Source organism: Epargyreus clarus, unplaced genomic scaffold (genome assembly GCF_041222505.1).
Source record: "Epargyreus clarus isolate Ecla_fem2 unplaced genomic scaffold, WU_Ecla_fem_2.2 ptg000035l, whole genome shotgun sequence".
NCBI lineage: Eukaryota > Metazoa > Arthropoda > Insecta > Lepidoptera > Hesperiidae > Epargyreus > Epargyreus clarus.
In genome coordinates, this window is record NW_027332240.1 from 7,100,408 (window position 1) to 7,114,835 (window position 14,428).

At 37.3% G+C, this 14,428-nt stretch overlaps 1 protein-coding gene across 1 annotated transcript in view; it reads right to left on the minus strand.

Annotated features, from left to right (window-relative positions):
• Nucleotides 1–1,547: 1,547 nt before the first annotated feature.
• Nucleotides 1,548–14,428, minus strand: part of LOC140756772 (uncharacterized) — a 76,484-nt gene continuing 63,603 nt past the window's right edge. Inside the window, exons 5-8 of the mRNA XM_073092330.1 lie at nt 6,682–6,773; nt 4,120–4,312; nt 3,551–3,705; nt 1,548–1,699 (exon numbers count right to left, since the gene is read on the minus strand). Coding sequence (XP_072948431.1) covers nt 1,568–1,699; nt 3,551–3,705; nt 4,120–4,312; nt 6,682–6,773 — 572 coding nt within the window. The 3' untranslated portion in view covers nt 1,548–1,567. The remainder of the gene's footprint in view (nt 1,700–3,550; nt 3,706–4,119; nt 4,313–6,681; nt 6,774–14,428) is intronic.

Sequence of the window (14,428 nt, forward strand, 5' to 3'; positions counted from 1 at the left end):
TCAAAATTTGTTTCCGTTAATACTGAATTTATTGCCGAAATAATACGATTTTTGGAATCAGTAGACATGTACCTAGAATATAGAAAGGGACTTCAAAATTTGTCATCATGCCCATTCATAAGGTTTTAAGTGAAACTATGCATGATCGGGACAGTTTGACACTATAACAGTATCTATATGAAAATGGTATTCACTAAGCAAACATATAACGAATTGAAGGCTGGCTCGACGTAGAGCACAGTCAATAATGGGTAAGTTAATGAATCCCTCTGTTTCGCGCTGCTAAAACAAAGTTACCTACCTAAAATTATATCCAAATTCCTGACATTACGGCAGCGACCGGTTCGCAAATTATTTCAGGGACAGAGCGGGATATAAATACTATGACCCTTTTATCAACCTTGATCTGAATTTGGCGAGCCCTTTTTAGATATTCTCTTTTTGTAACGTGAAATAATTAAATTAGTTCTATTTTGATAACGTAGTACGTTAAAAAGTCCGTCTATTTTTCCCGTTAAATCAAGGACTAAAACTATTTGGCAATACTGTGTGGTTGTTCTATTACGATTTTATTGGAACTAAAACAATTGATTGTATCAGCAGTCGGCAACCCGCAGTCCGCGACCCTTTCCTTACGGCCCGCGGGCCTATCTACAAACTCTTTTTGCGGCCCGCGGACCTTCCTAGAGCCAATTTTCTTGTCACGTTACTACAAATTATAGGAACAATTTATTCGTGATCAACTATTTTTCACGCCTACAATTCCACGATAAATTTTAGAGACTAATTGCAAATGTGACCTACCCTTACTTGTAGGTGTAATGTGGCTAAAAAGTTGCTATTGTGTTGCTAAAAAGGTTGCCGACCGCTGGTTTAGACGACTCCAGTACACCAATAGTTTATTACTGAAATAGATCTATTTACGTGATATATTTTAAGTGATCATTTATTGGATCCAATCACCTGCTAAAGTCAAAATAATTTGTGTTAGGTATTTTACTAGTCAGAAGAATATTTGTATTATTTCAATCACTAGATGGAATGCTATTTTATTAACGTAAACCGACTAAAAGGTTAACATTAAACTTAAAAACAAAATATTCCATGACTTAAATAAATAAGCATAGATTTAAATTTTTAGATATGCCGTTGGCCTGAAATCTACAAAATTTTCTTCATTATAATCTTCCATTGTAAATCATAAATTCAAATCGATTGATCTTACAACTGATAACTGTTATGTAATGTTGAATTGAGCGAAGTCCCTCATATTATCGTTATTAAATTAGGATTAAGCGTGTCCGCTCATATTTTCAAATAAATTTGAGCCGCATTCGCACATGTTATTGGTAACATAAATAAATTTGAGCTGAGTGTACCCATTCTATAGGTAACAAATTTAAATTGAGCTCGCTTTAATTTCAGAATAGTATAAATTGATTGAACTCACATAACTAATTATTGGAATCTCTCGTCCACTCAGCTCAATAGCACTATGAGACATATCTAAAGATTTAAATCTTAGGATTTATCTTTGGTTATTTTTTTTTTTGATAGTTGAAATAGATTAAAGCACGTGTAGATTTTCGCAGGACTTCGATTTGGAGATGTCGTTGATGCAGATCTTCTGCAGCAGCTCACGCGCTATGCTCAGCGAGATATGTGTACGGGAACTTGCCATTTTAGTCGGCTTCGCTTCCTGTGGACAATGGACAAAGGGTTAGAATAATACTGATTTTAGAATAGTATAGTTCGTGTAAAATTGCTAGTCCGCTCTGAATATAGAAATCTGAATCGCGTCGCCATAGCAAACTGTATGGCTACACCTGCTGGCGACAACTTTACTAGGTAGGATCAGGATTCATGAAATTGTTCTTGGGGACATTTAAAAAAAAATGATGATTTTGAAAATTAATTTTCGTACAATCATAAAATCGGTAAATATTACGGGGTTACAGATGTCCACGATTGACATCAGTAATCAACCCCAGATTAGATTACTATCTGAGACAGACCACAGATAAGTTGCTACCCCTGCGGATTAAGTTGGAACGCCGGGGACAAGTACGTCTCCCTTACCACACCCTTCAAACCACAACACAACAGCGCTTAACACTGCTGTTATTAGACAGAAATGGGTGTGACAGTAGTGCCTCCGGAATCGAAACACAGTGTTCTACCAGAGATTTCTAATGATCTAACTACTTATTAATCTATCTGTTGACTTTGAATAATATTAAAAATTAACTATTTAATAATGTTATAGACAAGTCATACAAATTATCAGATATATCTATCTACATCGAATATACTAATTGTATGTATGTTTGTAACCTTACGATATGATTATGGCTTCAACATTTCATATTAACAACGGTTAGAGATATGGAAGAGCGAAGCCTCCTGCTACAGACATTTTTAAAATGCTTACTAGGATGGCACCAAAAATAGAAAATATACAAAGAAATGTTTAGTATTAACCATGTTTTGTTATACCTAATTATAAGCATTTCTTGAATAGATTTTATTTTATTTTATTTTATATATGTATGTATGTATTGTATGTCGTAACAATACTCATTGTATCGAAGCCGTATCACCCTTATCAGCATATCAAAGCCTATGGTTACAGGCCGGCAATAATTCTTTCTGCCACGACCCCTGATATATAGTCCAATAAAGGCTTCCTTCAATGTTGTCTGTTTGTTACGTAAGGTTTTATTTCTACCTTGGGGTTCTGTAGATTTTTAGGATTTAGTATATTTTTTTCAAAATTTGACACAATTCTTTTTTATAATTTTAAGTGGGATTTTTAAATAATCACTAGCTGGCCGGGTCAACGTTGTGTTGCCATATAAAAACAAAAATGTGAAGGGTGAACAACCCTTATCACTTAGGGGTATGAAAAATAGATAGTAGCCGGTTCTCAGACCTACTCTACATAGGTACATATAAAATTTTGTGAAAATCGGTAAAGCCGTTGTGGAGGAGTACGGTGACTAACATTGTGACACGAGAATTTTATATATAAGTTTAGGATAGGTGTGGTAAGTTTTAAAGTGAAACAATATGGTGTAAGTAAAATAAAATAAAATATGTGACAGGTTAAATAGAAGGGACGTGAGGCGCGGACGAAATGCGAATGCATCAGTATTGGTAGTGAGGCTTATGACACTTAAATTATATTCTAACTAAGAGGTAGCAACGCATCGGTTATGTGCTCCTCCTTACATTAAAACTGGTCTTATTTGATGTTTTTTCATTAATGCATATGACTTTACAGATTAACATCACACACTGAAACTAAAAACATGTGTAGTTATAAATGTTTACATATATTTTTTATACTGCGTACTGCACATGCTTTAAAATGTATATAGTCCGCGTAAAACTGCCAGTCCGCTCTGAATATAGAAATTTAATATTTTTCAAACACGAAAATAGATGACAGTGACAATTTCAATTGTCAAACCTGGTTACATTTTTTTAGAAGTGAGTAATCTTTAATAATCTATGACAAAAACGTATAAATAAATAAATAATAGATTACCTGCTTGCTGACTTTTTTCGCCTGTTTCTTGTCCCGGTTCTCCTTGAGTCGTATCTGCTTGAGGATGCCCACGAGCAGCTCGTCCACGTTATGCTGGATGCCTGATGACGTCTCGATGAACTTGCAGTCTTTCGTCGTCGCTAGGGCTTTGCCCTCTGTTAGGAAAGATTATAAGATATAATATGAATAAGTGATCTAATATAATTTTTTTTTTCTTTCAATATGATGAGTATTTGGTTAGGGAAGATAAATAAATAAGTAATACACGAGGTTGCTATTGATATATTGACGTTTAGTTTACTCTTCTGTTATAAGTGGCAACGCTTAGGACACATAAAAAAATTACATAACAGTATAAAATAGATAATTTATATAAACAATAATAGAGAAGCCAAACAGAAGCGACATGTCTCACGGACGGGGCAAGGTCTTCATTTCATGTTATCTTTTCAAGTGGTGTGTTCCCGCTACCTTGAAACTTCTAATTTCAAAAAATTTTGATCTTTGGAACTAAAACATTGGATAGATAGATTATTGATAACGGGGGTATGTTCAGTTTCTAATCTCACCATTAGTGGACACCTGTCGGGCTCTCGCCAGATCCGCTTTATTCCCAACCAGGACAACTGTTCTCTCCACAGTAAACTGCTCCCTCGCCAAGTAGGACAGCAGCTCGTGGGCTCTCGTGAACGAACTCTTGGCTACCACGGAGTAGACCACCACGCAAGCGTGTGGTTCGTATGTGGAGAGACAGTTCTCTACCTGTAGAAGAAAGTTTAAACTGTAGGTGTTTATGATAGAAGATTTTTATGATGAAGACGTGTAGTAATAATTCAAAAATGTGATGGTAAGTACTTGTAATCAAACCAAGTTTTTTTTTTATAATGTAGGAGTAGCCGACGAGCATGCAGCCCACTTGATGGTAAGTGGCTACCGCCGCCCATGGACATCTGTAACCAACCCCAGATAGGATTGTATATTCCTACCTGAGGTCGGCCACAGATCCGCCGCTACGAATGAAGACTTAGCTGGAACGCCTCGGAAAAGTATGTCTCCCTTACCACACCCTTCAAAACGGAACACAGCAGCGCCTAACACTGCTGTTATTAGGCAAAAATAGGTGTGGCGATAGTGCCGCCGGTCGAACCACAAAGGGTTCTACCACCTTCAAAAACAAAAGATAACATCGGAGTCCTATCTGAGTTTCGCCCTATATGCGTTTCTACCCCTGATGACTTAATTGGAATAACTCAAGTGTAACTCTTATCCTACATTTTATACTAAGAAACTTAACACAGCTGTTATATGACACGAATAGGGGTGGCATTGGCGTTACGGTAATCGAACCAATACGTAATCTACCGTCTTTAAATGTAGGTGTTTTTTAAGATTTTTAAAGCTTGGCTTTACTTTTGGTTTTTGAAATACTTTGCTGAAAAGGCAGTGGCTTGCAGGAACAAAGAAAATGAAGAGAAAATTATTTTTTGCCATAATGTAGTTATGGTAAATGGTGACAAATATTTGACAATATACGATATTTTATTATGTAACGGGTACTCACGATCCATGCAACTGGGTCGAAATATCGGCAATAAAAACGCATATCAAATTTAAAGGTGGTAGAACCCTTTGTGGTTCGACTCCGCACCACCGCCACACCTATTTCTACCTAATAACAGCAGTGTTAGGCGCTGCTGTGTTCCGGTTTGAATTTTGTGGTAAGGGAGACAGACTTTTCCGAGGCGTTCCAGCTTAGTCCTCAGGGGTAGCAGCGCATCTGTGGCTGACCTCAGGTAGGAATATCTAATCCTATCTGGGGTTGATTACAGATGTCCATGGGCGGCAGTAGCCACTTACCATCAGGTGGACTGCATGCTCGTCTGCTCCTCCTGTAATATAAAAAAAAAAAAAAAAGAAAAAATATCGTGAGTCCTCGTTATATAATAAAATATTTGACATTACGAGAAATGACGATCGGATTACCTCTTTTAGTATTTCCAATAATGCTTATTGTTTTACAACAGAATATCTCTGCATTGAAAACGTATATTGCGATACGCGACTCAAAAATTGTCATTTTATTTTTCAATCCGATTTCTCTTTGTGTTAAATCAAACATGACATTCACAAACTCTGTTGTTCACTGATTCAAAAATGACAGTATCTATATAAATAAATAAAATTGAATTGTCTGTTTGTCACACCAAAATAAGAGCTTTTTTAATAATTGCCTACGAAAGTGCCAAAAAACCATTTATAAAATGTTGACTGTTTGTTTGTGTGTCTGTTTGTTCCGGCTAAGCTTCAAAAGATTTGGACCGATTTTGACGAAACTTTTGCCAGTTAACTGATGTTACAAGGAGTAACTTAGGCATTCTTACTAACTTTTATTAAAAGCTTTTTTATTTTTATTAGCGTTCCAAAAAAGCCGATAAAATCTCCAGACTATTTACACTTCTAAATACGAGTGAATCCACGGCGCACAGCTTGTTTAACTAATAAACATCTTACATTTAAAATGAAATTGGAAATCCACATCTTTTCAAACGAAGCTCTTGTATTGAAGATTCGCTGCCTACAAAGAAATGTTAAGAATGATTGGCTTGTTCAAGATTGAAAAACAAATTAGACTACGTCTTTCATTTCCTTTATGTAAGGTCTTATTTACTACGATTTGTAGTTCCAATACTATGTATTTTATGTAGTAGTAAACAAGTTTTGCCTAGCACAGTTTGAAAGACAATTTAGGTGCGGGAAAAATTGACAAATTCCGAAAATAGGTAGACAAAAAAGTATGTATGTGATTGAAAAGAAATTTTGTAATATAAATGTGACAAAAAATGTTTTTATAGATCGACAAAACTATTATTATCATACGTTCAAAAATAAACCTGTAAAGATTCTATGTTGGATAGATGGATGGTTTTTTCTTAGTTTTTGCCGGATATATTGCCTGCCACAGATGCCCCGTTACTCTTTAGAACTAAGCTGGAATGCTTCGGAAACGGAATAAAGCAACGCTTATCGCTGTTATGAGGCAGAAATGCGTGTGGCGGTGGTGGCGCCGGAGGCGAAACTCAGAGGGTTCTATCACATTTTATGTACAGAGATAATTTAAATATCTATCTTACCGACATCTCCGTGCTAGGGTGGTCAATGAATATCATCTCCGATTCTTCACCATCGAGCAAAACTGAGACGGACTTCTCACCGAATTCATCATCTGAAACAATATTCTCCATTATGACCTTAGACCAAAAAAATGGAACATAACATTGAACTTCAAACTGACGAGTTTGTTCGTCCGTTATTAATATCAATAATCAATCTATCCCAATTTAAAATTTTTTTTCGATCACGAGGTGGAAACCTCCATAAGGTACCCGACGCCGTAGGACTGAATGCCATTATTATTCATTAATCTATCCCATTTTGACCTTTTTTTTCGTTCACCAGGTGGAAACCTTCAAAAGGTACCCGACGCCGTGGGAGTGACACCGGGTTATGTGGGATTTTTACCGCACTAAAAACCTCCCGGTGGCCATCCTCGGCGTTTGATAGAGAACTCCGAGATCTCCGACTAAACACAACCAGAGTTCTGCCCTTGGGGGGAGGAATTTAAAGCCCCCTTTTAGTCTCCTCTTACAGGATACCGTAGTCCTATTCTAGTCCCGGGACTACAGGAAATCCAATTTTAAACCTACCAAAGATGGAATTTTAACAATGTCTAGTATGAAGAAATTGTCAAATACCGATCATCGATAGGTCAGAAATAGATAGATTGATTATTAATAATGGGGGTTAGTTTAGAGGGTTAAAGCACACATACACGTATAGGTATCTAGAATACAGGACATGCTGGTTGTGGTCAAAAAACAGTTTGGGACAAAATAATTTATTATTTTATGGTTAACGATATAAATGGTGTGTAAATATTTGTACAACTCACAAAAATTAACGCAATATTCGTGGGGACTTAACGCTCAAATAAACGTTCTACAAGGCTTTGTTTTACTTGCTTTTAGTCTAAGGTTATGTGTACGGTGGTTATGTGTGTAAGGTTAGGTGTTCGATCAACCGGCTGAGCTTCTTAACCAGGCAATCCCTTCTGTCCCTGTACTCCTACTGAGGGGGGTTTTAGTGTGGTAAGAATCCCACATAACCCCGTGTCGCTCTCAGGGCACCTTTTGAAGGTTTCCCCCTCGTTAACAAAAAAAGGTTATGTGTACATTGAACACGGAAAGTATACAGACAACCAAATTTAAAATAAGCGATTGGATAGGATGTAACTGTACACTGTGCTGCGCCTGCTTTAATCAATCGCCTGCTTTTACAGATGCCTGATGTTGACATATTTCATGACAACCTTACAAGATTTATGAATGTATGTAAAGTATTCTTGAGCACATGTAATGTTTTAGGTTAAGCCTGTAAATTACATGTTATGTTATGTTATAAATAAATAAATAAATAAATAAATAAATAAATAAACTTGACTACACTTAACTATATCCAAAACTAAATATGATCACAGTCGAGTCCATGGGGTTTTACAGATACGCTACTTCCGCGCAATATGTAAGTCTTTTGCTTACGACTGATTTACAGAAAATGCTATCTTAGTCCTCAGGAAAAGAACGCATTTTCAATCGGCTTTAAGTAGAACCTCTGTAGTTGAATACAAATGTCCATGAACGGCATAGCCACTTAGCATCATGTGGACTGCATGCTTCTTAACGACTTCAATTTTATTAAAAAATTGGCCAAATGCGAGTCGAACACCGCCATGGAGGGATTCCGTACCACCAAATTATTTTTTAAGTATTTTTTTTATAATATAGAAGTAGCAGACGAGCATGCAGTCCACCTGATGGTAAGTGGCTACTGCCGCCCATGGACATCTGTAATCAACCCCAGATAGGATTAGATATTCCTACCTGAGGTCGGCCACAGATGCGCCGCTGCTCCTGAGGACTAAGCTGGAACGCCTCGGAAAAGTATGTCTCCCTTACCACACCCTTCAAAACGGAACACAGCAGCGCCTAACACTGCTGTTATTAGTTAGAAATAGGTGTGGCGGTGGCGCCGCCGGAGTCGAACCACAAAGGGTTCTACCGCCTTCAAAATATTTGTCGTTATAGCACCGTAAAAATTTAAAATGTCTAATACGGTTCGAGAGATAGAGGCCTGTGACAGACGGACAGACAGCTGAGGCTTAGTAATAGAGTTCCGTTGTAATCCTTTGGGTATAGAACCCTTAAAAAGTCAGTCATAAGACAGACCGTATATATGATTTAACTCTATACCACGAACTTGTTATATTCATAAGTAAAGCCACATAAATTGGATAAAGGGGATAAAAAAGGTTTGTAAGAAGCGACACAAATAATTGGATGAAAAGGTTTTTCAACTGGCTTCAGAGACAAAGATTGCTAACATGATTAACCTGCTTCTGATGTACAATTCAGTATTTGTTCTTGCTTTTTATTTATGTATCTAGAGCATGTTTGAACCGCGTATTTGGATTTCAATATTATTTATAATGCATAAAACATAATGCATAAGCATACTCTATTTTTTATTATTGCATAAGGTAAGTATCTACGTCCCTGTAGTTCCGGGAGAAGTATAGGACTACGGTATCTCTTGCCTGTAAGAAGCGACATAAAGGAGGCTCTCCGGGTTGCGGGTGGCAAGAGTCAGAGCTCGAACCGCCCCGTCAGCGACCCCGAGAAAGACGGCTGTATGTGTGGTTCGCATACCGTCAAATCCACCAGACGGTGTGGCGAGCGTCAAGCTCACCTGAGCGGAGCCCGATGGGGCAACGCGCTCCAGTTGCGTTCATTTGGAGGTTCCGGAGTCCTCTACGCAGCGCCAAGGACGGCCATCGGGGGGGTTTTAGTGCGGTAAGAATCCCACGTAACCCTGTGTCGTTCCCACGGCGTCGGACACCTTTTGAAGGTTTCCCCCTCGTTAAAAAAAGGTAGCCTACGTCATAATTTAGGTTAAGCTATAAAAATAATCAACGGGTTGCACTCCGAGAGTGCCGGCAGAAGTGGAAACTTGCGATACCTTACCTGAATAATATAATATAATAAATAAAAAGTGAAATTGACACCTATTGACATATTTTTCTTTGCTGACACCGGATGACATCTTGACGATTGCAGTTTGCTTTGCTGTCTTACGAATTTTCGATCAAGCCACGTGTCCTAACGCGAGTTTAATATTTTTTAGCTATCACAGAAAGTGCATAATGCCAGTAAAGTTTTCACTTCAAAAATCCTAACCGTGTCCCAAAAACGCTACTAAACAAAAATACAACTAACAACGGTTCTCTGCTTTCTTTAAAAATAAAGAAAGGAAAATATTTCTATTTCTAGTCTTACCTTTACGATGTGCGATTTCTATGATAATCGTACCAAAGTACTGCATGCCTCACACGTATATGAAAGTTTTGTAATATCGCTAGCTGAATTCTACTATGTTTGAATGCATACGATCCCTTTAAGATTTGCTTAAATTGTCTCTGAGTTATCAATGTTTTCTCTCCAAGATTAATGAAAAACTGTTTTATAACGTGAGAATGTTTACTACTCGTATGTAAAGGGGTAAATAATTAAAGTAATATCAATAATGGGTTTGAAATTCGCTCTTAGTCTGTTTAGGATTTTTTTAAGGTTTAGAATTCAAAAAAAACTGTTTGGTAAACCTTGATAAGTATATATAAACTATAAACAGAAAATATAAAGAAAAAGTTCATACAACATACATTATTGTTTTAAATCTAGCGTCGCCCATTCCATTGTCACCCAATTTAACTATTGTTCAGATTGCAATTGACAGATTTATAAGAAGATCTTTTAAATAAAATTCAAAATAATTCTATAGGGTTTAACGAAACAATTAATTTAAAATGTAAATTTAGATTGATAGTTTTGCCAAACCCTAATGAACCTTGTCTAATTACTTTCGAAAATTCTGTCATTCAATTAATATACATTATAAATGTAAATGTAGATTGATTGTCTTGCTAAACCCTATCAATTACATAATTTACTCGTATCTTACATGGGCGACATTTTTGTATATATTTTTTATTGAATTGGCAAATATGCGTGTAGTCCACTTGATGTTAAGTGACCACTGCCGCTCATAGAGTTCTGTAATCAATCCCAGATAAGATTAGATTCCTATCTGAGGTTGGACACAGATGCGTTGCGACCCCCGAGGATCAAACTGGAACGGCTCGGATAAGTACGAGTATGTCTCCCTTACCACACCCTTCATATTGGAAGACAATGGCGCTTAACTATTATTAGTCCGATATTGTATATGTGGCGGTGGTGCCTCCGGAGACGTCCTACAAGTGTTCTAACCCTTACAAATTCAAGACATCCCAACCAACGCAAATTGGGATCAAAATTCTTTAAAGATTTTTTTAACCCTTTTGGTATGCAAGAAGAGTAATCTTAATAATATCTTTCAGTTGAAATGTCGCTTGATTTAAGATAAAAAACTTTTTTGACAACTTTAGTTCACCAACATTTTTAAATTTAATTTACTGTACTTTGACTTTGCAATTAGTTTTCTAAACACGTTGAGATTTTGAATTTTAAATTCAGAAGACTGAACTATTGTGTTTTTTTTAACTGTCACATTTTTTTTATAATATAGGAGTAGCAGACGAGCATGCAGTTCACTATCATCTATAAGGGGCTACTGCCACCCATGGACATCAGTAATCATGCCCAGATAGGATATTAATACCTACCTGAGGTCGAGCACAGATGCGCCGTTACCCCTGAGGACTAAGCTGGAACGCTTCAGAGAAGTATGTCTCCCTTACCATACCGTTCAAACCAGAACACAGCAGCGCTCAACGCTGCAGTAATAAGGCAAAGATAGGTGTGGCGGCAGGGCCGGATTTAAAGGAGGGCAACCGGGGCGGTAGCCCCGGGGCCTCCACAATAGACGTCGGATTTTTTTTTTTAATTCCGACTAGTAAACACTAGTAAAAAAAACCTTTTCCTTTGATATTTTTTTTCGCTGTTTTACCTTAATCTACAGTACTTTGTACAAACATGAATACTATAAGAATCTACCTGCGTTTCACAATCAAATATTTATTGAAAAACTTAACTGAAAAAATTGTTCATTTTATTCGGAAAATAATTTGGGGCCAGGGGGCCTCCACTCCTTTGTTGCCCCAAGGCCTCTATACCTCTAAATCCGGCCCTGTGTGGCGGTGGTATCTCTAGAGTTGAACCACAAAGGGTTCTACCACCTTCAAACTCGAGCGAAAAGCGTTGAAAAAGCGCAAAATTGAACGGTATTTTCCTGGCTATATGAAATCCTTTGACCGTACGCGGTACCATATTGTGTAGGTATAATCATCCTTTTATATGCGTCAGCAATTTTTAATTAAACGGCAAAACCTGAGCCGTTCAATCACATAGCTAATATTTGGTACGGTTTGGGTGTAATCTTTCAACGGTTCCCTTTAGAGGCGATAGGCGAATAAATTGCGTTTTGTTTGTTTTATTTTTAATATGTTACCCGTTTATCCACGAAAGGTTTTTTTGGTTGTATATTGAAATTTAGGTAGAGAGTAGAGTATTTTTGTAGTAAAAAGTACCCTTGAAGTTAACAGAACCCTTTGTGGTTCGACTTCGGTGAGACCACCGCCACAGCTATTTCTGCCTAATAACAGCAGTGCTAAGCGCTGCTGTTTTGGTTTGTAGGGAGACATACTTTGCCGAGGCATTCCAGCTTAGTCTTCTCCTCTTCTTAGTTGGAATCTAATCTTATCTGGGGTTGGTTACAGATCCATGGGCAGTGGTAGCTTACCATCAGGTGGACTGCATGCTCGTTTACTTCTATATTATAAAAAGAAACAAAATGCTACTGTCGCTACTCACACACCTTTACGATGCACGATTTCTATGAAAATGATCATTCATCATTCATCATCAATCCATTACTGTCCCACTGCTGGGCACGGGTCTCCTCTCAGAATGAGAAGGATTAGGCCATAGTCCACCGCGCTGGCCAAGTGCGTAATGGTAGACTTCACATACCTTTAAGATTTTTTTTTTTTTATAAATCTCTCAGGTATGAGGTTTCCTCACGACGTTTTCCTTCACCGTTTAAGCAAGTGATAATTAATTTCTAATACGCACATAAATTTGAAACTCAGAGGTGCGTGCCTGGGATTTGAACCTCGGACCCCTCGATCGAGAGGCCGCGTTTCTTAACCACTAGGCTATCACTGTTGGCTGAAAATGATATCATAGTACTAATACAACCCACACATGCACATAAAGATATTGTACAACGCACAAATGCTCATAAAATGTTAACTCTATCGTGTCTTCGTGGGAAGTTACGATCTTTTCGTGGAAATGATACAGTTATCTATGAGATACAAGTGTAGGATTTACTCTCTAAGTTGAATGATGTGTCACTGACAGGAAGCCCTTATGATTCACGAGTTGTATGAATAACATCCTTACTAATATTATAAATCCGAAAGTAACTCTGTCTGTTTGGTTGTCTCTTCTTCACGCCCAAACCATTGAACCGATTTTAATGAAATTTTGTACAAAGATAGTCTGAGACTCGAGAAAGGACATAGGATAGTGTTTATCCCGGAAGCGTTCTAAGATAGATTAATCGGAGAATCGATCTTTTGGACCCAAAACGTCGATTATTTTAATCGATATTAGTAAGGATTGAATCGTAAACTATGCATTTGATCAAGTGATGATCTTTAGCAAAGTTGAATACGAATTTTCAGTTTTATGTACCTATGTTAGTATGTGATATTATTTTCTTTTAAACGCGGGCGAAGCCTCGGGAAAAAGCTAAATAAGTAAATAGCTAAATACTAAATAACAATGGTTATGATTTATGGGCCACCGCAACGCTTATTTCTAAAGTGGAGCACAACTAACATCTTGGGCGATCATCTTAGTTCTCAAAGCGGAAACACATGTAAATATGCCGAAAGATAACGGTTTCGTGTATGGCGACCCCCATTTATTTTCCAACTACTTTTATTTTTAATATTTTTGTTCATAGATTAGTAAAGATTACTCACTCCTAACAAGAAAATGTACCCAGTTTTGAGAATTGAAATAGTTGCGTAAAAACGTATTGCCACGTCTCCGTGCTAAAATGTCCCTAAAATATTTGAAATAATTATTTATTTATTATGTTTATTACGCAGTATTAGTTATTTATTCGTAAATTATCTCTAAAAAAGTTTTTTTTCAAGAATTAAAAAATAGAACTTACTAATAACCCATTTGTGGCTTCATTCAATTTCAAGGCGGCAAAGTATCTTTACTAATCTATGTTTTTGTTATAGTGGCCGCAGTTATATTACGGTTTAAGAGATATATCCCTGTGACAGACAGACAGATAGCGAAGGCTTAGGAGGGTTCTGATTTGACTCTTTTGGTACGAAAAAATGGGGCTCTTTAAAAAAGGTGCAAAAAGAGCTCTCTCAAAGCCGGCGATGCATTGGCGACTCCTCTGGTGTTGCAAATGTCCATAGGCGACATTAACTACTTTTCATCAGGTAGCACGTCTGCTTTATCGTCAGGTATTCAAATATAAAAAAAACGAAACCCTAAAAAATACAGCCTACCACATCCTTTTATACTTCTTCCAAACTATTTACGAATAACTTGAAACTTGAAAACTCTGTTTGCCTTATAAGCCAAGTTCGGTGTTAATTAAAAAGTATTTTCGCGTGAGAGCCGGTGTCCTCACGCTCCCGTGCGCCGGCACCGGAGGCGTTCGGCTACGTGACGTAATGCCTCCTGTGAGTTAACTATGATAACTGACATATGTAGGATGTCCTGTTTCTTT